Source organism: Arachis hypogaea, chromosome 13 (assembly GCF_003086295.3).
Source record: "Arachis hypogaea cultivar Tifrunner chromosome 13, arahy.Tifrunner.gnm2.J5K5, whole genome shotgun sequence".
In the NCBI taxonomy this organism is placed as follows: Eukaryota; Viridiplantae; Streptophyta; class Magnoliopsida; order Fabales; family Fabaceae; genus Arachis; species Arachis hypogaea.
In genome coordinates, this window is record NC_092048.1 from 144,671,635 (window position 1) to 144,694,978 (window position 23,344).

Below are 23,344 nucleotides of genomic sequence, written 5' to 3' on the forward strand. Positions count from 1 at the left end.
TGACTAGAAAGCTGCTTATATAGATAGATTTTATAGTTTATTATACTTGTAATTTTTTTGCATATTTTTTTTGTATATATATATATATATATATATATATATATATATATATATATATATATATATATATATATATATATATATATATATATATATATATATTAGGTAATCCGTCATTTCTGCCATTTTTTGCAACGCCATTTCACTATAATTTTATGGTGGATTTTCGGCTCACCCCCATGAGCCGCCATCCGCAATAAAAAACTATGTACCCAACATCATAAAATAAAAAAAACCAAAAGGGTTACGAGTTCCTTACCTTGTCCACTCGAAAATTGGGATGAAACGCGCTTATAATCTATTCTAGAGTATCCTTAAACCATCAAAATCGTAAAATCTCTCAATACTAAAAATTCACGAAAATGTAAAGAAGGAAGATCTGGGCATAAAACTCGTATTTTCTTACCAAATCAATCAGATAGAAATGAAGAGGACTCTGAGATAAATGCGTGGTCACAAACAGCTCGTCAATCGAAATTTCAGATTAAAAGTTATGGAAGATTGAAGATTGAAGATTGAAGAGAAAAGAGGTTAGGGTTCATGGCTTCCTTCCCAAAAGGCAGCGTGTTTCAAGTGATTTGGCAGAAGAGGAGGCTGAATTCATGGCCTTATGTATTGGACTTTGGGTTCGGTTTGGATCTGGTCCAACCGGTTCTCCTTGTTGGCCTGACTTTAGAGTAAAATCTTTAAAATTAGTGTTAAAATTCATATTTTAAATATTTTTACCATTTTAACTTATCAAATTTAATTTTCTAATTTTCTTGACTCATAATTAATTTATTGATTAATTATTTATTAACTTACGGGGTTTTAGAAAATACATCATACTTTTAAAATTACTGAGGTGATGTCTCAGGTCGGTCGTTACGTCATAGAGGTCCATGTCGGGACTTTTGAAGTTCTTAGGAATCCTAGCCCTCATGATCTCTTCAATGAACGGATCTTCTCCTTCAAGAGGGCTTTCTTCCTAATCCACACGATTACTCCGACTTCGAAGGTTGGCCTTTAGTTTCAAGAGCTTTTTTTCTAGATCTCTTCATCGTCGTACCTCCTTTCGCAAATCTCTTTCCGCTTCTTTTTGTCACTCGGTCTCTTGTTCAAGTTGTTCTAATATGCCATTGTGTCGTGTACGAGTCCCATGATTTCAGTTGGATGCCGAGGCTCTTCACTCTCTGGTGGATGTATCTGTGAATGAATTCTCCTCAGTGGAGAATTTTTCGATGTTCTCTCCCCGTTAGGACCCCTCGTTCTATCATGCTGTGGAGGTATCATGAGTGCTCGGTCATCGTTATGAAGTTCTGGTTCTAATTCAGACGTCATGTGACCGTCTTCGAACTGATTGTCTGCCATGATTGGGCATAAACTTCCAAGTCTCCGACAACGGCGCCAATGTTCCAAATGTTATTTAAATCTGGGTTGCTTTTAGGCCTGAACGTGAGGTCCATATTCCTTTTAGGATAGCGTCCGACTTCTACTAGTGTTGAGGTGTCGTCGTCCGAGTTCCTTGTGAGGAGGTGGGGGTGGTACCTGCAAGGGAGTCCAATGCTTAAGTTAGCAAGGATTTATGCAGGTTAATAGTAGATTGGGTTCTGAATATACTTGAGGATGTTAGTATATTTGTAGTAGAAAAGATAACCACCTTTTAGAGTAGTTTCACCTTTAATAGTGGATATTTGTTCCCTATTTTAGGAAAGTTGTTGAGATCTCCCTTCTAAGTAGAAGATATCTTAGGAGTTAGTTACTTATTCACATAAGTAGAATTGAACCTTACACTCGACCTCTATAAGATCTCTGTTTATTTTGGGGTTGGCTATATCTTTGGACCATAATATATATATATATATATATATATATATATATATATAAAATAAAATATTTTGTGGCACTAATATAGTATAGTTTTTTATTTTAATAATATTAACAGTGCAATGGAGTATAATTTTTTTGTTATCCAAAGTATTTTCAATTCGACAGAATAAAGATTAATCCATTGTGGATCTAAACTTTATTTAAAGGGAGCCACTCAGATAAAGATGTTTAAAACATCTTTTTCTAAAGATATTTTTCAATAATTAAAATTTAACACATATAATCGATTAATCGTGTTATTTTTGTCAAAATTAGGCTAGACAAATTAATTTGGCCGAAAAAAATGATGAATCAAATATTAAATTAGTCTAAATTAATATTATTTTTTATAAAAAATGACTACAATACCCTATTATAGAAAATAACTAAAATATTTCTATTATATATATTAATTTTGAGAATCCTAAATTTTAGTTCTTTACTTTTCTATCATAGGGTAAGAATTTAGAATTTTCAAAATTAATATATATATATATATATATATATATATATATATATATATATATATATATAATAAGAGTATTTCAATCATTCTTTATAATAAGGGTATTGTAGTCATTTTTTATAAAAAATAATAATATTAATTTAAACCAATTCAAGATTTGATTCATAATTTTTTCGGTTAAATCAAATTGTCTAGCCTAATTTTGACAAAAATAAATGATTTAATAGATTATATATGTTAAATTTTAATTATTGAAAAATACCTTTAAAAAAAGACATTTTAAGCATTTTATCTGAGTGACTCTCTTATTTAAAAGTGTTACAAATCAATAAAATATTACATACACAAAATAAATTTAAACTCCTAATATTTATTTAAATAGATAAATAAATTTATCACTCAACCAATCAAATTTGATTAGCTACCTTGGAATTTAACTCGAAATTCATCCTCTGAATAAAGAAAGTTGACAAGTGATAAAGATTTAGGACATGTTAAGAAGAAAAAATCCATTTGAGGGGGTAAACAACCCCACGAAATTAGTCAAACGGTCAAACGTTAAAACATAAATAACCCGACGAAAATAAATAAGAGGTGGGTTAGGGGAAGAAAGGTCGTAGATTAGTGGCCCCTTACTTGGCTGGAACTAGCGCGGTGACGGTGGTGCTGTGGCAGCTAAAAAAAAAAAAAAAAAAACCGACCAAACCCAGACCAAACTAAACCAAACCAAACCAAATCAAATCAAGAACCACGTTTATTCCATTCATATCATTCTCTCTCCGTCTACGGTGACCCCTTTCTCTCTCACCTCTCTCTCAAGTCTCAAGGGGTCATCACCCCCCTATCTCTCTCTTTCAGATCATCATGTCGGAGATGGCAAACACAGATCCCGAGGGGGTCGACGGAGTCCGCATGACGTGGAACCTATGGCCACGCACGAAGGTGGACGCCAGCAAGTGCGTGATCCCACTCGCCGCCACAATCTCCCCAATCCGGCCACACCCTGACATTCCCACCCTCCCTTACGCCCCACTCCGATGCAAAACCTGCTCCTCCGCCCTCAACCCCTTCTCCCGCGTCGACTTCACCGCCAAGATCTGGATCTGCCCCTTCTGCTTCCAGCGCAACCATTTCCCCCTCACTACTCCCAAATCTCAGAGACTAACCTCCCCGGCGAGCTCTACCCACAATACACCACCATCCAGTACACCCTCCCTAACCACCCCTCTGCCAACCCTAATTTCGATCCTAACCTTCAACCTCATTCTCCTCCTTCCCCCGTCTTCCTCTTCGTTCTCGACACCTGCATGATCGAAGAGGAGATCGAATTCGTCAAATCCGCTCTTCGTCGGGCGATCGGTCTTCTCCCCGACAATGCTCTTGTTGGCCTTATTTCTTATGGGACTCAGGTTCAGGTCCACGAATTGGGCTTCGCTGAGATGTCTAAGGTTTATGTCTTTAGAGGGAGCAAGGAGATTTCCAAAGATCAGATTATGGAGCAGCTGGGACTTGGCGGTGCCGCCAGGAGAACCGCCGGAGGGTACCAGAAGGGTATTTCTGCTGGTGGGTTCGCTGCTTCGGGTGTGACTCGGTTCTTGCTGCCTGCTTCTGATTGCGAATACACACTCAATTCCGTGAGTTTGAGGGTGCTTTTGTTCACTGGCGATGCGGCATTGACTTTTGAATGAATGTTTCTGACCAAGTGTGCTTTTGTAACTGTTTTGCAGCTGTTGGATGAGTTGCAGACCGATCAGTGGCCTGTTCCGCCAGGAAGCCGTGCTGCTAGGTGCACCGGAGTGGCTTTGAGCGTTGCGGCAGGGTTGCTTGCTGCTTGTAATCCTGGGACTGGTGCTAGAATCATAGCTTTGGTTGGGGGGCCTTGCACGGAAGGGCCGGGCACGGTAATTTGGTCTATGATCCTTGATGAGTAATTTGGTTTATTGCTAGAATATTTCTGAGTAGTGATCACTTTTATTTGGATAAAAGGTGAAGGATGAGTTGGTGTTGGAAAGATTTTTCATCATATCCTCTTATTATACGCATATGCATATCTAGCCATAGGAGAATGAAAAGTGGTCAGTTGTTTATGTTGACATTGCATTTGAAACTAGATTTTTGAGAAAGAAGCTTAAATATTTACGATCAGTTGCTATAGTGAACAGCAATATAAAGGATAAGAAACTGTCTGGTATTCTATTAGTTATTTGATAGAGACTGGCAAGTAATATAACTCATACTACATTGACATTCTGCAAGTTGTCTGTGCAATTCAGATTTTTAAGAGATACTCTTTATTTTAACTTTTAATTGAGAGTTGAAGTGCAGAAGGCCATGTAGTAAGCTTGGAGTAAACAATGCTAGGCTTGTTCTTGCCTTATATTCAATATAGATATCTCATGAACCCATTTGCTCTTCTACAAATTTATTTTTATGTTGGAGATATTGATCTTCAGATTTCTTTGCAGATTGTGTCAAAAGATCTATCTGATCCGGTGCGTTCTCATAAAGATCTTGACAAAGATGCTGCACCATACTTCAAGAAAGCAGTCAAATATTACGAGGGTCTTGCAAAGCAGCTGGTTAGCCAGGGACACGTTTTAGATCTTTTTGCATCAGCACTTGATCAGGTTTGTTAGAAGACAATTTTTTTTCATACAATTCTTTTACTGGTCCTTATATTTTCTTCATCGTTGATTGCTGGAGCTTCAATTTCCTTTTCTTTTTTTTTGGAATAAAATGTATTAATTTCCTTATTGTCATCTGATCAAACTCTTCTACAACAAGATTTGTGGTTATATACTGTCAGAGTCTGTCAAATAGTATTGGATATAATTGTGAGAGCTTGTCATCTTTCTTGTGCTGATTCACGTGTTTTAAATATATAGGTTGGAGTTGCAGAAATGAAAGTTGTAGTTGAAAGAACTGGTGGCCTTGTTGTCTTGTCTGAAAGCTTTGGCCACTCTGTCTTCAAGGACTCTTTTAAGCGCATTTTTGAGGAAGGGGAGCAATCTCTTGGTCTTTGTTTCAAGTGGGTATCCGCCATTTCTATTTTGGATAAAATCCTCCATTTCAATTTTCCTTTCCTGGTACTTGATAGTATTATTGAATTCCATTGCCCTGTGATATTATTTGTCCCCTGTTTTTTGCATTCTCATGAATTTAATATTGCTTACTACTCCCTCTACCCTGCCTCACAAGTCATCACCCAATTTAACCTCACAGCTTGGTCAAGAAATTCTGTTGGGAAATGCTGGAGTGTTAGGTTTTAGCTCTCACTTATTTAGCATAAATCTCTATAAGTTATTAAAAATTATTTATTTATTATTTGATAAATTTTTTCAAGTACTCCTATTTATTCCCTTTTAACTTTTTAATAAGCTTGTAGCATTGTAAAATAATGAGTACTATGGATATGGAGTGATCAATGTATTTCCTTTACATGTCTCAGAGGAAGAACTTGTGAAAGAGGAACATCGAGAGGTGGAAAAATTAGAAAAATAGGCTTATTATATAATTGATGACTAGAAGAGGACTAACCATTTTTTAAATACTCCATCTATAAATTTTAGTGTTGTCTAGTTATCCATGTAAGGATATGGTGCATAAGGTGCATATTTGGAAATGTTTTAATTTAGATAAATGTGTTCTAGTGCAAAAATTACAAATATTTTGGTATTTTTCTGTTTGAATATCAATTGCCTGAGATATATGCTTATTATTTTAAGATTTCTTGAAGTTTTTGTATCCCGAAGTAACAGCAATGATGTGATCTTTTAGTTGCTTTTTTGGGTTATAGATGTGTTCTTTTGTTCTGTCTATGATATCTTCCTCGTATCCTATATGAATTCAAACAAGCTAACTGTCAACTTAAATTATGTACCAGTGGAACACTTGAGATAAATTGCTCCAAGGAAATCAAAATCCAGGGAATAATTGGACCTTGCACATCATTGGAAAAGGTTCGATTTGTATCTTTTATGTTTCAAACCTCAGTTTACATTGCTTGTTAATGCTCAAATTGGAGTTCATGTGAGGTTTGATGGTTACAACCACATACTGCAGAAAGGGCCTTCTGTTGCTGATACTGTGATAGGAGAGGGGAATACAACAGCTTGGAAAATGTGCGGCCTTGACAAGAGTACTTGCCTGACTGTGCTGTTTGATCTTTCATCAGGTGATCGTTCAAATAATCCAGGTGGTGCCTACCCACAGTTGTACTTGCAGTTCCTTACAAGGTTGTGCTGGAGAATTTCTATCAATTGGACCTCATATATTATACTGTGTTATGTTGCTGTCACCATTGTTGCTGGGAATTGAATATTACTAGTGGTGTTCTTATTGCAGTTACCAAAGTCCAGATGGTCAATTGGTCCTTCGTGTCACAACAGTAACTAGAAGATGGGTAGATGTAGCTGTTGGCTCTGAGGTAAAATTTAATACTTGTGACTGAATTTTGTTATCTTATGATGATGCCAGTGTAGCCCCCACATTATTTGGAGTCGAACTGTCTAAGACTATTTTTTCTCTGCAATGAAGATTAGTGACAATTTCTGATGATGAAGTAAGGAGTGTAGAGAATATGCACATGAAATGTCATCTTTTTACCCTTTTGTTTAATCATGAATGAATTCATTGAATAATATCACAGAATAGATAATACGAGTGTAAAATTTAAAAAGAAAAATATAATGTGTAGAGTAGACAAGTTGTAAACTATCTAAACCCTGTGATTCGGTATCTCCTTGTTTGAGCCCAATACAAACAATATAAGCTCACAATTGATAATTGTTTTAATTTGTTCATAGAAGGTTGGCCTTTTCTTCATTTTTTCATTGGTGAGCTGCTGTATTTATCAACATTTAAGAAGAATGAACCTGCTAATATTCAGAAAATTTTATCTTCAGGAATTGATTCAAGGATTTGACCAAGAAACTGCCGCAGTGGTAATGGCTAGAATTGCTTCTCTGAAAATGGAGACAGAGGTATATGATAAATCGACAAGTTGTGTTATTATGTATCACTCTCTATTTCTCTTTCATTTCATAAAATAAATTTTTCCACCATTGGATTTGTTTGCGCAAGTTGCTGTAAGTTTAATCTTTGTGATAACATCATGCAAGTGACCATTTTGTTGTCACCTATGGAAAAATAGAAAATTGTTTTATATTAGCTTCCAAACTTATCTAACCAAGTTGAGTATCAATTTCATATTGATCAGGATGCGTTTGATGCCACACGGTGGTTGGACAGACTGCTCATTCGTCTCTGTTCTAAATTTGGTGACTACCGCAAGGATGACCCATCTTCTTTCACATTAAACCCATCATTTTCTTTGTTCCCACAGTTTATGTTCAATTTGCGAAGGTCGCAGTTTGTACAGGTACCTTGTCTCAATATGTTCAGTGTATTTCTTCGCAAACTTCTTATCTTTGATGTATTTGAGTGGTGAAATTTATTTGCAGGTTTTTAATAACAGTCCCGATGAAACTGCATACTTCCGCATGTTGTTAAACAGGGAAAATATTACCAATGCTGCTGTCATGATTCAGCCATCTTTGATATCATATTCATTTAATTCGTTGCCTACACCGGCATTGTTAGACGTAGCTTCTATTGCTGCGGACCGGATTCTGTTGCTTGATTCATATTTTAGTGTGGTTGTTTTTCATGGAATGACAATAGCTCAATGGCGCAACTTGGGATACCAGGACCGGCCAGAACACCAGGTTTGTGATTAACTACTAAGATATGCCCAGTTAAACAAATTATCTTCATGTTCAAATGCTGCTCACAATCAATCTTTAATTTGATTGTTCGATACAAATATTAATCTTCTGATTGAGAGCATCAATCTTTTTGGCAGCCCAATGTTTCATTTTAACGTTGGTCATTGTCCTTGTTTGCTAATAGCTTATAGCTTTAAATATGCACAGGCTTTTGCGCAACTATTACAAGCTCCACAAGACGATGCCCAAATTATTATTAGAGATCGTTTCCCTGTTCCTAGATTGGTAGTGTGTGATCAACATGGTTCCCAGGTAAAATATTTGAACCAAAATCTTTTTCTGAAATTGACTTGTACTGGAGTATTCCTGATGTGTGAAATACATCTTCCACAATGTTTTAGTGGGATATTCATTCATTGATCCATCCTGTTTGGTAAATTTGGATATCTATTGATGGGGAACCTTACCTTGGTTTCATCCATGCTGAACAGGCTAGATTCTTATTAGCAAAGCTGAATCCTTCAGCAACGTATAATAATGCAAATGAGATGGCTGCTGGTTCGGATGTAATCTTCACAGACGATGTGAGTCTTCAAGTTTTCTTTGAGCATCTGCAGAGGCTGGCTGTCCAATCCTGATAATAGTGACTGACACAGATTGTGGGTTTTGAACTTGCGTTTGGAAATTTCACCAATGATGTGTTCTCCATTTTGCTGTTCCATTCGGTTATTTTCCTTTCTTTTCTTTTAGTAAAGGAAAGCAGGCCATAGTCCGTACCAATTGAAGAATAAGGGAAGTTATCAAACGTGATTCTTTAGGCTCTGGTCTGATTTTGTTCATGGACAAAATAAGGTTCCAGCTCTGGAAAGTATGTTGAGTTTGGGTGTTGCGGAAAGAAAGGATAATGAGAATGTAAGTTAAAGAGGTAGTTACTTTTGCAACAGCAGCAAAAGCAATTGAGGGAGATAGTTTTATCACATTTATTTTCCTATTTGTTTTGGCCCAGATATGGATTTTGGGTTCCTTTTTTGGATTAATTTATATAGCTCTTTTATGTTGTCCTTAGGTCGCAAGGTAATGGAAGTCATTTTGTCATGTTGGAGTTTGGTTTGGTACCCTATTTACAATCTTGTATTGTATATGATGTTAGCCTTATAGCACCCAACATATCTTGGTGAAATGAAAAATACTTTTTGGTGGTCAGCGTCTACTGCTTTTCGTCCCTTTTTTTTTTTGCCTCGTCATTCCTTTTGGGGTATGCATACCCACTCAGTATTGGGGTAATTGCCTAATTGGTTTAGTATGATTCTATAAGCTCGATATTACTTGGTTATAAAGCTTTAAGCTCTTTTGTAATGTTCCTAAGCCATCTTTCAAATTACTTCATAATTTTTTTTTTAATCAAAGATAGGGAGATTCAAACTCGCGACCTCTTAGATGAGTATGGGGAGGCTATGTCATTTGAGCTATAACTCATTGGCAAATACTTCATAATTTGATATTTAAAAAAAATTGAATTTTATAACTATAACGGCTATTCAGAGTTTAAATTATAAAATATATGCATTGATAAATGCTAAAATCTCAGTGTTACCGTTTACCAAAAGAAAATTGTTACCAGTACAGTATATAGTTACCATTTTGAGACTCGATTCAAATAACCAAAAGCTTATCAGATTAAAAAGCAGAACTCAAATTTATGATTACACTTGTAGATAATGACCCTTGTAAGCTACCAACAATGTCTCAACATTTCCTCTGAACCTAAGTATATACCTGTCAAATAACTCCCCAGACATCCTCAGTATATAAGCAATATCAATAGCTTCATTGATATCAAGAGCTGCAAAACTCCAGCGAGGAACCAACCGATCCTGGATGCTGTACATAAGAACAGTAGGGCAATGAATCATGACTGCCTTTGGAACCATTAAGGTATGCAGCAAGAACTGAATGGCAGCCTTCAATTTCTTCTCTGATGGCAGTCTTCAATTCCTTCTGAACATTTGCAGGGTCTCATCTTTCGAAAAACCACAACGCTGAATGAACTCAAGCTTTCTGCTAAAAGTCTTGTGGCTCAAGCAACTAATTGTATGCAGTGCATGAACAATCATTCTTGAATTCTTATCAAAACCGATGCTCACAGCCCTTGGGACATGATTTCTAAGAGAAGCCTCAGGTGCAGTGAAAAGCCTTGGTTGTCTTTTGAGCAGCATCAAAATCTGTGATCTTACAATGCCACAATTCTCTAAGAATGCAAAATTGGCCACTAGCCTTTGCTATCTTTGGAGTGCCCTCCCACACTTCACCAAAACCTGGACAAAATCTATCTCATTGCACGCACTGTCTTTCCCATTGCACATGATTTTTCTAACAATTCTGCTACGTTTGGTAACATTTCTGCCAATTTCTGCCAACTCTTATTTATGACGGTGTTTAATGGAAGTGTCTTTGTGGATGTGTTTAACGAAAATGCCTTTTTTATAACTGTGTCTAATGAAAGTGTCTTTATACATGAGTTTAAAATATAATAATTAATTATTATTGACAATAAGTTGGCAGATAGTATATTGATACCTTATACTTTTCCTTTTTTCTAACTACTTCCACAGAAGGGACCAGCGTTCTCTTTCAGGGTTTGCAATGAAGTTTAGGAAGGAGAATGTTCCAATTTTAAATAATTGACATTTGACAGTGACATTTTTAAGGATCACACTCACATGTATTTTTATGGACCAAACAGCGAGCTTATTGTCGACAGTATTTATTTATGTACTTCAAATCATCTAACAATTTTTGGATGGAAGTTCAAAACACAACAATAATATTGGACTAAAATCCTCCCTACTTGTAAAGCTCACAAGATCACAACGTTTTCTTAATTTTCAATATATAACAAGGCACCAAAGCCATGATAATGATACATTAAAATAACATAAACAGTAATGGCAACTGAACATGCTTCAAATATACAACCAAACTTCTAGGAGGCTACCCAGTTCAATAGAATGAGACGCATGATCAAAATATGTATCTCAACTCTAGAAGCAGACAAGACCCCAAATAGCATGAAAATAACTATAACTATAACTATAACCATAACCATCATATGGCAGTTTTTTGCCTTCTCTGAAGATCCACTGATGAGCAACATACTAATTGTATCCAATATGGTCTGCTCTTGGCTTTCCTCTTTTCCCTCTTCATTTCCGCAGGATATCTTGCCGGTGAGTTCCATTCTTTTGCAGCGTCGTTTATCAGAGCTTGAGCTGAAGGCGATTCAGGACCTAGAATGGAGTTAACAGTTGTCAATCCAGAACCATTGTTTTGTGGAAGTTTACCATTCTTTCTGCTTGCCAAGTTTTCTTCCAATTTTGGAGAACTTGGGCTGTGGCTGTGAGCAGCCTCACCTAAGAGGCTCTTCAGAGGGGTGTGCTCCTTAGGGGTGCTCCAGTTTGTCACCTTTGCTATTATCTCTTCATTCTTGTTTCTTGCTTGAGACTCATTCATGACCTGAGTTTGAGAGGTAAACCAACCAGCCTGCAAAGTGGAACTCGAATTCTTCCCCTTTTGGTCTTCAGATGCAGGTGCTTTATGGCTAGTGGCATCCCTAGGTTCTACCAATGTCATGAAAGATGGTGCTTCAAACATTTCTGATTTTCCAGACGGCTGTTTCTCAGACGTAGCTTTTGAATTGATCAAGTTGGATTTCCCCACTTCTGTTGATGGTGAAGTTTCAGTATCAATAATAGCATGTGCATCAGATTGCATTGAGAGAACTGTTGAGTGGATAATGAGTAAATCAATCACATTATCACTCCATAATATCAATAAACTGTATCATAGCCAAAATGTTGTACACCAAGGTAAAACTCATCATCACATCACATAAGGATGAAGGAAAATGACTTACATGGATCACAACACAGGTATAACAATGGGTCAATATTATTGATGCAAAAGAGACAAGATCTACACAATGTTTTTTTAGATAAAAATGTTTTATATGTGACTAAATTGTTTTCCTTTACGAAAATAAAGGTGTATATACCTGAAACAGATCCCCAATTGGCTTCCAAACTGTCACACCGGCTACTGGAGTAAACTGAAGCATCGATTCCAGATGAAATATGTTTAACCATGTCATTACCACTTTGATCTTGAACAGGCGTCGCAGAAACCCCAGAAATTTCCTTGCCAGGCTGACCACCTTGATCATGTTTAACAGAAGAATCATTCTGAGCAGCTGGCTCAGAATTTATAGTAGGCAGTGATGAATGCTTCCCAACATCTTCTGTGGCCTTCAGTAATAGTCCTTCATCCTGTGCTGGATGTGATTCAGAAGAAGTACCAACAGATTTATTGCATTCCTCATGTTCTCTGACATCTTCCTGGGTTTCTGATTTAGGATCTATATCTTTGCACTCTATGACCATTGACTTTCCTGTGGGCTCATCGATTACATAATCTGAAATAACCGGTCTTTTCTCCTGATTGCTAGCAGGTTCCCCACATAGATCACGAGTAGTTTTATCAATTTCACCAGCATGCCCATTCTTGGATAAGTCACTTGATTGGTTGACTTCCAATAACATGTCAGTCTGGTTGAGATCATCTTCCAAGTTAGCTCCTTCATCCATTCCATTTACAGCTACACCAATTATTTTAGTTTCTTCATGATGACTTGTGTTGTCTATGCTGATTACACTAGTTTCACTGGTCTCAGCACCGAAGGATTTGTTACCCAGACTTTCATTTAATGAGGGCACTGAGATACTTTCTAAGCTTATCTGCTGCGAATTTTCAACATCAACGGGTCCTTGCTCTACAGAAAAGTGAACCATATTGCTCTCATTCCTCTCATTCAAAGACAAATCAATTTCTTCTGACATTTGAGAACCTTCAACGGTAAGTTTGTCTGGAGAAACTTCAGTGTGTTCCTCAATGTGCATGTCTTCAGCCACAGGCTCACTTTTGACCAGTTCCTTGTTCATAATACCCAAGCTATCAATAACATGCACATCTGGAGAGGCATAGTTTTTCCCAGTCAATTGGCTTGGGTTAAAAGTAAAACTATTTTCCTCAGTAACTTCATTGTTTTGGTCAGACAAATCTAGGCCTGAAAGATCTCGAGATACCCTTTCAAGATCTTCATACTCACCTTGTGATGGTGATACTTCAGTTCTATCAACACTTGTAGGAAGGATATTAGAATTAGTAGTTTCTTCTTCCTTTTCCAGCAAAGTCTGAGCATCACTAGAATTAGAAAACTGAACATGAGCAGACTCTAACTGTACATCACGTATAGAAGCATTTGTTATTACAACAGAATTTGAACCAAGTGGGGAATCATCTTGGCCAAGCACAGAAGGGAACTCGGCACTGTCTTTTTCCTTCAGATTAACAGCTCCACCAGCCACTTGAGGATCCAAGTTAACTGCATCAGCATCTCTAACTGATATTGCAGAGTTGTCTTCATTTTCACCAACACCAGTATTGGAAGGGACTATAATTTCAACTTCTTCAACATCTGTTTTGATCTCATTCTTTCCCTTCAAACTAGACCCCAATTCAGATGTAAAAACGCAATCTCTCACATTTTCATCAGCATATATCTTATTTTCAGGCAATACATCTGGCATCACTTCAGCTTTGTGGGGATCTGATACAGTTGACGAGCCAACATTCATTGCATCCTTAACTGCCATTTTAGACCCTCCTTCACATGTTTCACCCACAACAGCATCAGAAGGGGCTATAATTTCAACTTCATCCTGATCAGACCTCATCTTGTCCTTCCCTTTCGAATTAGTATCCAATGCAGCAGATGTCAGACTGAAATCTGTCACATTTTCACCAGCTTGGACATCATTTTTAGGCAATACATCTGGCATGGCTTCAGCTTTTTCAGGACGTGATTCGGATGACAAACCAAAGGAAGTAGAATCACTGACTATGAGGTTAACCTCATCCTTTCCTTCCGAAATGGTATCCAATACAGCAGATCTCATATTGCAATCTGTCACATTTTCACCGGCATTGACTGTATTTTCAGGCAACAAATCCGGCACAGCTTCAGGTTTGCTGGGATGTGATTCAGTTGACAAGCCAAAGATATCCTTACTATGGACAACAGCTGATTCTTCGGCTCGTAAATCTGCAATGGAATCAGCTAATGGTGTCGCAGTGGATCCTGACAATTGATCTTGCAATTCTGGTAAGTTTTCCTCTTCAACCCTTTCACCTTGCAAAATTTTAGTGTGCTGATTTTGACAGCCATCCTTTGACTCAAAAGTCAACTGACTCTCAACCGCATCTGTGACATGAATTATCACACACTATTGAGCCACAGAATGAAAATACTAAGTGACAAATTAAGACAAAATTGTAGGGCTGAAAGTCTGAAACTTCTCTATAGAAGTTCTAATGACTAGTACTAACTACTAAGTTGAACAAGTCCAATTCAATGCACGGATGAAGTGAATAAAATTCATTCCACTAATCTCACAATCTATATAATCATTCACACCCTAAAGAATAAGTTTTCTCTAATTTTCAAATTTTCAGGCACAAGTATTTTATTGAACCGCAAAACTAAGAGAACATGTGATTTAAACCTTTCATCTTAGTTCTTACCATTAAAATCACTGTCCTTGGAAGACCCTGAAAATTTTGGATCATCTTTGCCGTCCCGTTCCACACTGGTACTTGAGTCCAAACTACCTTCCTGCAAAGATTCCTTAACTCCTTGACTATCTGAAAAGTCTGCAACTGCATCTGAAAACACCTCATCTTCTGATCTATTTACTTTATCTCCAATTCCACTATCATCCTTCTCCTTGTTGCCTATATTCAAGACCTCTGGACCTGACATAACCAAATAAACAGAATATCAGCACAAACATAAAACAACCTAGCCATTTTCGAACATAGCACTAATATCAAAGACCATTTATACATAAAAAACCAAATATTCTCACCAAGTCAACACACTACATTAGACACTGCATAATTACACTCTGGAAAAAGAAGAAAAAATCACCTGGGGATTTTTTATCATCATCAGAACCATGTCCATCATCTGAGCCGTTTGAGCGAGATTGTTCCTCGGAGGAACACAGCTTGTAACCTTCAATGGTTCCACAGATCTTCTTGTGAGCACGCCTGTGCTTGGCACTTGGATGTGGATTCGGGAAAGGCCATCCACATTTGTGACAGAGATGAACTCCATGACTCTCATGCCCTACAAACACCAAGGAAAAAGAACAGCTTAAAAACATCCCAACATAACAGTTTAACAAATTTAATCTTTCAAATGACCCCAGATATAATTTCCATAACCAAACAACCCAAAATCTCAAAAAGATGGCACTTTTCATAAGGGGGGAAAAAAAGGAAAGAATAAAAAAATATATATTTTAGAAGAAAAAAGGTAAAAGGTTGAAGAGCAGAGTGAGCAGTCAAAGAGAAAATGCAAAAGAAGTAAAACTTAAGGAGACAAGAACTAAAAACAAGCACCTGGAGTGTGAGTTTTTCTTTGATCTTCAGTATCCATCATTGCCAACACAAGAAACAACAAATGAAACAGAACAAGAAGAAAGGGAAGGTTCAGCTACAGCAAGAACAAGAAGTAGAAAAACCAAAATCTAGAGAGAGAGAGAGAGGTTTTGATGGAGCTAGTTAGAGTTTGATAAGGGACCAGAGTGAAAGAGAAGTAAGAAGGTGGTGGTAGTAGAAGAAGTAGAAGCAGTAGTAGCAGTGGTGTAGTGGAGTGGTACACTATACTGGTTTTGAAGGGCCCGCACATGTGAACAACGTAAGACACTGTTCATCCAAAACGCTTCGCTTCCTATGCTTGTACTCCGCACGTGACAACATGAGGAGCACGTGTCTGGAGCCCGTGACAAGTTAGCACCGATGTGGGAGAGGGATAATCAAAGAGTCACAGCGCAGTGACTTTATTTGACGGTCGGTGAAAAAAATCGTTAATGCTAACCAACGTTGAATCTGTCGCCTTCGCCTACGGTCTAATAATTTGTCCCCTGTTTATGCTGCAACCATTAAGATCCCTGCCTTTGTTTGTTACTACTCTTTTATTTTATTTATTTCGTCATAAATAATAACTATTGTTGTACCCATCAATTGCAACAACGTGAAATACAATACTCACCTGCCACTAACTAATCACCGCATTGGTTACGTTATTACTATTTTCGTTGACTCTCTCATTTCATAGTAATTCAAGTACATCAATTCAGTAATTAATTCTCCTGAGTGATTTATGGTTAGGGTGGGAGCGTAACATTTTTTGTATTTATTGTTATTATTAGTAGGGGACTTGTGTGGCTTCATCATCTCTCAACCATGTGATTCTTGTCGTGGAACATTAATCAATAATGTTCAATGTTGGGCTTCGGTGTATCGTACATTTCTGTTGTTGACCAAAACTCGTCTTGTTACGAAATATAATGTTCACTAGTCTGTAGAAATATCCGCATCACGATGTGCAGCTCACAAATCATTATCATACTAATAATTCACTATCAAGTTTTCATCACTTCTAACAATAACGACAACACCAGTAAATAACAAAATCATAAAACAACACAACACAAAATGTATTTTAAAACATCGAGTATTGTATTATTATAGTTAAGGTGATATTCCGGTTCACCAAAAGTTGTGTATACTTAAAGTGATTCCAACCTTGGAATGGGGGGTGGTGACGGTCACAGCAATAATTTGGTGGTGAATTTATATAAAAGTGGTGCCATAGGTGACAGGACCCCACCACCAATTGTTTTGTGTTATTGTTGCTCGGAATCTTGTGGCTAGAACCATCTTTGCTTCACTGGCTCATCACAGAAATTTTTATTCATTTTATCTAAGTTGGTTAGTGTTGGAGCGTGCCTTAGAAGATAATAAACTAGTATTATATCTTAAACCAACAAATATAGGTATTTTAATAACATGAAAAGGCCGAATGATTTAGAGACATATGTCTTATTATAACGTGTTCATTCCGGATTAGAATCATGGATTATAATCATTTGTTGAAATGATATTCTTTTTGGTTGATAATAATGTTAATGAATTTTCTATTCCCTGTGAGAGGTGCGTACTGTCACGAATATAGGTTGTTTGTTTTGTTGGTTGATAAAGACACAAATTAAAGTCATTTATACGTCCAATCTATAAATCTAAAAAAAGACATAAAGCGAAGGTTCATATCATAAATCGCTTGCTATATCTTGGATTTAATAAATTATAATAGTACTAGCGCCCAATTAGGTGGTTAAGAAATGTATATGTATATTTCAGATGTTAAAATCGAATTTAATAAATTTTACTAAAGGGATAATTTTTATATTCGCTGGCCAATAAATTACTACATGAACAAGACGAAATTTTAAATTCCCGACATTTGCTTAGGCAAACGAGTGAACTGACCACTCGACCAACCCATATTAGTTTGCGTTGATTTTATTTTATTTGGTCATGATATGTTCATTGAGTCGATAAAAGAAAAGTAGAAAACTATGATGCAAAGAAAAACCGTCTCTACTATCCTCAAGAACTTCAGACACACGGCCCAAAAATTTTGGGCTAGAGGGCTATTATCTGTATAGGCCCAATATTATGAAAGGCGCTCCGAGGGACTATAGGTCTATAAACAGAGGCCCATTATTTTAGGCCCATCATTGTTTCAAGCACTACCATTAAAAAAAAAAAAACATATGTCGTTGTCTCTTTCCTTTCTTCCTCCTTCATAGAGGGTTTAGGATTTGCTCTGAAGTTAAAATCTCCGAACTGAGTTCTGAGCTAAACCCTTCATCCGAAGCAGAAAGCTATGAACTTGGATAAGTGCTTCTCCAATTTCCAAAATGTACTCTCCGATATCCAAACAAACCTTTCTGCACTCGCCCATAACAACCCTCACGCGCGCCCTCCCTTTCACAACGCACTCTCCGCTCTCCACCGGGCCTTCCAGGGCCCAACATTGAGCCCACCGTGGGCCCGGGTCGCTCAGAGCATCATGCCGATGCCGAGGCAACCCATGTCATGGGAGGCAATCGAGGAGCGGCTTGAGGGCGTTCCCGTGTACGCGCTCAGCAACGCGTCGGAGGAGTTCTTGCTGGTTGCCGGAGTCTCCACCGGCAAGAATCTCGGCCTCTTCTGCTTCAACGAAGACGACGCCCAAGCTCTGCTCCGCCAGGTTTCAACCGTGGACCCTCGCATGCGTGACGGCTCCAAAGTTGTTCCCGTTGCGCTCAACAAGGTTCCCTAATTTCTTCATTGCATTCTCGTTTCCGTCGTTCAATTTCAATTTCATCCGTTTTGGTATTTAAAAACAAAAACTACTGTTTCTGATAGGTTTTTCAGCTGAAGGTGAATGGCGTGGCATTTAGATTGATACCTGAGCAATCTCAAGTAAAGAATGCCCTGCGAGTGAGTTCTGAATATTGTGTATTGATGTTTAATTTTCTTTCTTACATTGATATAACTTTCTAATAGCCCTGTTTGGGCTGTTACTTGTGGTTCAAGTTAGAAAGTAATGATTTGTGCTTTGTGCATTACACAGGTGAGGGAGAAATCTGGCTTTGCTGCCAATAGCTTTCCTGGTGTTCCTGTTTTCCAGGTTCTTCTCTCAGCTGCTTTAGTATATCTCATTTGAGTTTTTGTTTCCGGTGCTGTGATATGTTTGATTTTGAAAGTTGCAACAACAATTCACTATATGAATTTTAGGAAAAGATTGCGGAATAGAGAAGTGTATATAGAAGAAGAAGAAAAAAAATGTTATTTGAAGTTCAGATTGGTTTCTCAGCAATGACAGCCTCAATAGCTCTTTTCCAGATAAGCTGCTTATTTGTTGCTATGGAAAAGTGGAAATTATTCTCAAAAAAATTGATGAAAGAACAATTATTGATGCCTACAGCCATTCTTTCAGGATTGACAAAGCTTAAGGACATTGTTTTTAGACCCAAAAATAAAAAAATTGTAGTGTCTTAGAAGAAGTGAAGAACACAATTACAATAATGAAAATGTGGAATTTGAACTATTTTAGTTGACATGTTATACTCTCTACACTTGTGAAGCATCAATGAACAGCTGATGCTGGGTTAAGATAGATGCGATTTTCATTTAAGTGTGAGTTTGATTACATGATACAATAATTGGAGATGAGTAGTGTTGTATGCGTCTATAGTGAGAGTGGTGGTAAATTGGTAATACTCATCAGTGTTGAAAGTTTAAAAGTCTTAGAAGCTAGATCTAAATATTTAAATATGTAATAATGGTCAGTTGATTTATCTTTTCTGTTTATGATTTATGAAGCGGAAAAAAAGGGTTGATATCATATATAGAGTTAGAGACCTTTTGAACTGGATTTGTTCAACTCTTTTAGAAATGTACTTAGAATGATGATGCATATAAGATTATTAGCATAGTTTGTGCTTCATTTCAATCAAGGCCTCTTTCATTTATTTCCTTGCTTAAATCTCTGAGCTGATCTTTTGAATTGTTTTATCCTTGTGTTTCAGTCTAAAAGTCTGATATTGAAGAGCCAGGATAAAAGATATCGTCCACTTTTCTTCAGAAAGGTGTAGTTGATGACCTTTCTGTAACAATTTAGGTAGTTGTTAATGAAGCTGAGAAATTTTTCTCTTGCATGTGAAATTCTCACAGGAGGACCTAGAAAAATCACTTCACAGGGCATCCAGTGATCAGAATCAATTAAACCCCACTTTAAGGCAAGGGGATATTCAGGTATAGAGTGCAAGTGTTCACAACAGTCCCTTCTAATTTCGATGCACTAACCTGTTGTTTTGGTTGACTTACTGTGATTTATGTTCCAGGTTGCCACTCTAGAAGATGTAATAAAGCAAATGAAGGTGAGTGTGTGTAATGGAAGAAGAAGAAGAAAACTCACAAGGACCTTGATTCATTTACACATTACTGTGGTCTTATCTGTTACGTTAATGTAAACAACCTTTCTATAATTTTGCAGGAAAATTCAACATCGAAATGGGAAGATGTTGTTTTTATACCTCCTGGGTTTGATGTCTCAACTGATCCCAGAAAGCAGAGGACACCATGATCCGCAAGTGAAATTTGCTCATTCGTCCAACCTTTCATACTTCTGGTACACACAGTTATTTAAGGCTTTGTGCATATAACCAACTCTGGACTATAAAGCAAAATCTGTCATTGGAGTTTGGATTTCCTCATTTTTCTCCTGTGTTTTTTAGTTATCAATCATCAACTAGGTTGGGGTGGACTTCAGAGTTCATAATCACTGTCAGCTCACTTTAATTGTGGATATTTAGCACATAGTCATGCATAGGCACTCCAACTGAAATTTCATGTAATACTAGGAGATGCATCAATTGATGGAGAGAATGCTATGAGGCTGAATTTTTAATGGTAAGATCTTACATGGTAATTCATGACAATAGCATTTGCTAAAGAAACAATTCAGGAGGTAAGTTAAGAAAGAAACAATATTTTGGGCTAGCAAACTTTATTTTCTGAACCTTGATATTTTCAAATTTCGGTGGATGTTATATTTCCTAGCATACGAGACTGCAAATTTCAATGAAGCCATTGTATCCCCTTATCTTGTATTGTTGTCATGGAAGTTGGACTGCTTGCCACTGAAAAAGAGAAAGAAAAATATTAAACTTATATATTTTTATTTTTATTTTATTTTCTCTTTCAAATTTTTGTCAATATCGTAAAGACAGCTTCATTGTGTTTGTGACAATTGCCTTACGCAATGGGTTAGAGACTTGAGAGTAAAAAGTCAGAAAAACAGTCTGGCTCTAATGGCCTACCCAATCTCAAAGTTTTATAGCCTAAAAAAAATCCATATCAAATTTAAAGTAGTGATGGGATGCAGATTTCAGTGATGAATAACTGACTTTTTTGGTTGTTGTGAATGATATTTCATTTTGATCTTTCAAATAACTACCTCCTATGATTTGATAACTATTCATCATACTTTCTTACCTTGAATTTTGAATTTCTATGGATTTGTTGTGTAAATAGAGTTTTAACTTTTATTGCCCTTATGAAGCATTATTGGGATTTGGAAAGGACAATCTCTGTTCAATCGAACAGATGGACATGGACTTGTTCTAAATCACGAGTTTAATTATTGTTGGGGAGGTGGATATCGAGTCCCTATCCCAAAGGAATTTCTCAAGCCCCAAGGAATATCACTCTTCACTTGCACACTACTACAGTATTTTGTTTTGATACATGAAATATTCTCACTCTTACTAGCTCCTTCAGAAATTTCACAAAACAATGAAACATTCATTCAAATGGTCATGGACCCACTTTTGCTAGGTCTCCTTCTGTTGATTTGTCCGTAACTATGAAAAATTCATCGATGGAAACCAACAAACATTTACTCATCAACCTCTAAAATACTGAAAAGATGCATGCATGATACCATAATAATAAAAGTAAACTAAATGCATGCATGGTCTTTTTAATTGAGTGACTGAACTAAACGTCTCAAAATTATGATAACGATAGAAATGTTCGAACATCTAAAATTATTTACTATATTGTCACGTTCAGTTACTCTCAAAAGTTTTTTTTTAATACATTGCTATTTCGTTAAAAAAATTGAAGTTCTTAAGTACTCTAAATTAAATATGGCTGCTTTGTAAATCCTTTTTAAAATGTCATCCAAATTATTTTTTTTTAAAGTTCGAAAGCAAATCATGCTTTAAACATATTTATGATGACCAAGTCATTGGTTGATGTAAACAAATCTTAATGCCTCCATTCCTTTGGAAATGTTTGGATCGGTATGCTTGTTTGGCGAAACAACTCGAGGAAGAAAGTCATCTTGACAAGCTAGGAATATTGAAAGTTAGGTGCAGGGACATCCACTAATAATTAAATTCACTCGTACGTATATGCAGGAAAAAAAGTGTTAAAGTAATTTGTAATAATTTGTTTCTTTTTTTTATTTAAGTCTTAGTATAAAAAAGAACACGTACTCGATGATTTTATCTTTTATGTTTAGTAATTCTCTAAATTGAAACTTCATTATGATTAGAAGGTACTAGGATTATTCTAACCCTTCCATGCATACATATTTCAAATTCCATTCCCACCCTTTTTTTTTGGTTTCTTCACTCATCACCGTGTGTATGTGCCAGCACAATCCTAGCTGTCCTATGTTAAAGGAGACTGTTGTAATCTCAAAATTCAAATGCAGCTACAATGTATGTTTGCTATATATGGCTGGTTTCTAAATCACGGACATTAAAATTTTAAAATATAGATATAGATACTATATACACCTTAATTTTAATATCTATAGTGTATATGTTTCCTCCATCTTAGAAGAGAATATTATGGTTACAAGTGAATAGTATAAGATGCATCCATGATATATACTTAACTACTACACAATTATTGTCACTAATTAATGACATGCACCTACTTTAATCTTTGCCAAAAGCATATATTATATATGCCACAAAAGATTCAGAGAGAGCGCGTTTCATGATTGATTTAAGCCAGGGATAAGAACTCATATTTTTATCATCTTTCCTTTTGCTTTTTCATTAAAAACCTGTGATTTGGTATTGGTAGGGAATAAGTAGTTTTGACTACTTAATGGACCTATATTTTTATGTGTGACATTAATCTAATTAATCTCGATCATAATTCATAAAGATCATTGTGACCAACCAATATAGTTGCATCCAGCAAATTTCACTATCTATTAATTCTGTACTCACATTCATCTCGTTTAGTTAGTCTTTCGTTTCATTTACTATTTAATTTTGTAAAAAGTCACTTTCAATACACCCCATAACTTGAATGCATTAATTCATATATTGGCTTTCTCAAGTGTACCATTTTATAGGCTCCTTCCTAAATTCCCCAAAGTTTCTTTTAAAAAAGAGGAAATAAAACAAAAAGTGGATGGATGGTTGAAGCATCAATTTTATGTGATTGATTTGCACTAGTATGCCTCTTAATCTATTAGCAAAAGAAAACATGTTTTCCTTTTCTTTTTAATAAGACATAAATCAAAGGAAAAGGTGAAGATTAATTAAGTTCCCAACAACCCATTATACATATACATTCACTCACATAAAATTCAGGTCCATTAGAAGTGCCTACTTCTTCTAACAATCACATATACAAAATAAACTTGCTTTTCAAATAAGGTATCATCATCATTCTAGTGGCTTTTTTAATAGAAAGGTTGTGG

At 36.4% G+C, this 23,344-nt stretch overlaps 2 protein-coding genes and 1 pseudogene across 3 annotated transcripts; 2 read left to right on the forward strand and 1 right to left on the reverse strand.

Moving 5' to 3' along the window:
* The first annotated feature begins 3,105 nt into the window (after positions 1-3,105).
* LOC112792623 (protein transport protein SEC23 E-like) lies at positions 3,106-9,303 on the forward strand (annotated as a pseudogene).
* Positions 9,304-10,962: 1,659 nt separating this feature from the next.
* On the reverse strand, positions 10,963-15,901 carry LOC112792624 (uncharacterized). Of its 2 annotated transcripts, none has more exons than XM_025835938.3 (5): positions 15,619-15,901; positions 15,143-15,343; positions 14,737-14,967; positions 12,152-14,416; positions 10,963-11,819 (listed from the first exon to the last, which is right to left on the reverse strand). In XM_025835938.3, the coding sequence occupies exons 1-5, from the start codon at positions 15,656-15,658 to the stop codon at positions 11,206-11,208; spliced, it is 3,351 nt and encodes a 1,116-aa protein (XP_025691723.1). In that variant the 5' UTR covers positions 15,659-15,901; the 3' UTR covers positions 10,963-11,205. The 2 variants fall into 2 exon arrangements, with proteins under 2 accessions (XP_025691723.1, XP_025691722.1); XM_025835937.3 differs by having other exon boundaries at positions 10,963-11,879.
* A 1,900-nt stretch (positions 15,902-17,801) lies between these two features.
* LOC112792626 (protein TIC 22-like, chloroplastic) lies at positions 17,802-20,784 on the forward strand. The gene is made up of 8 exons (XM_025835941.3): positions 17,802-18,379; positions 18,475-18,549; positions 18,683-18,739; positions 19,641-19,700; positions 19,786-19,866; positions 19,956-19,991; positions 20,108-20,242; positions 20,349-20,784. Exons 1-7 carry the CDS (start codon positions 17,951-17,953, stop codon positions 20,195-20,197), a joined length of 828 nt encoding a protein of 275 aa, XP_025691726.1. The 5' UTR covers positions 17,802-17,950; the 3' UTR covers positions 20,198-20,242; positions 20,349-20,784.
* Positions 20,785-23,344: the final 2,560 nt, after the last annotated feature.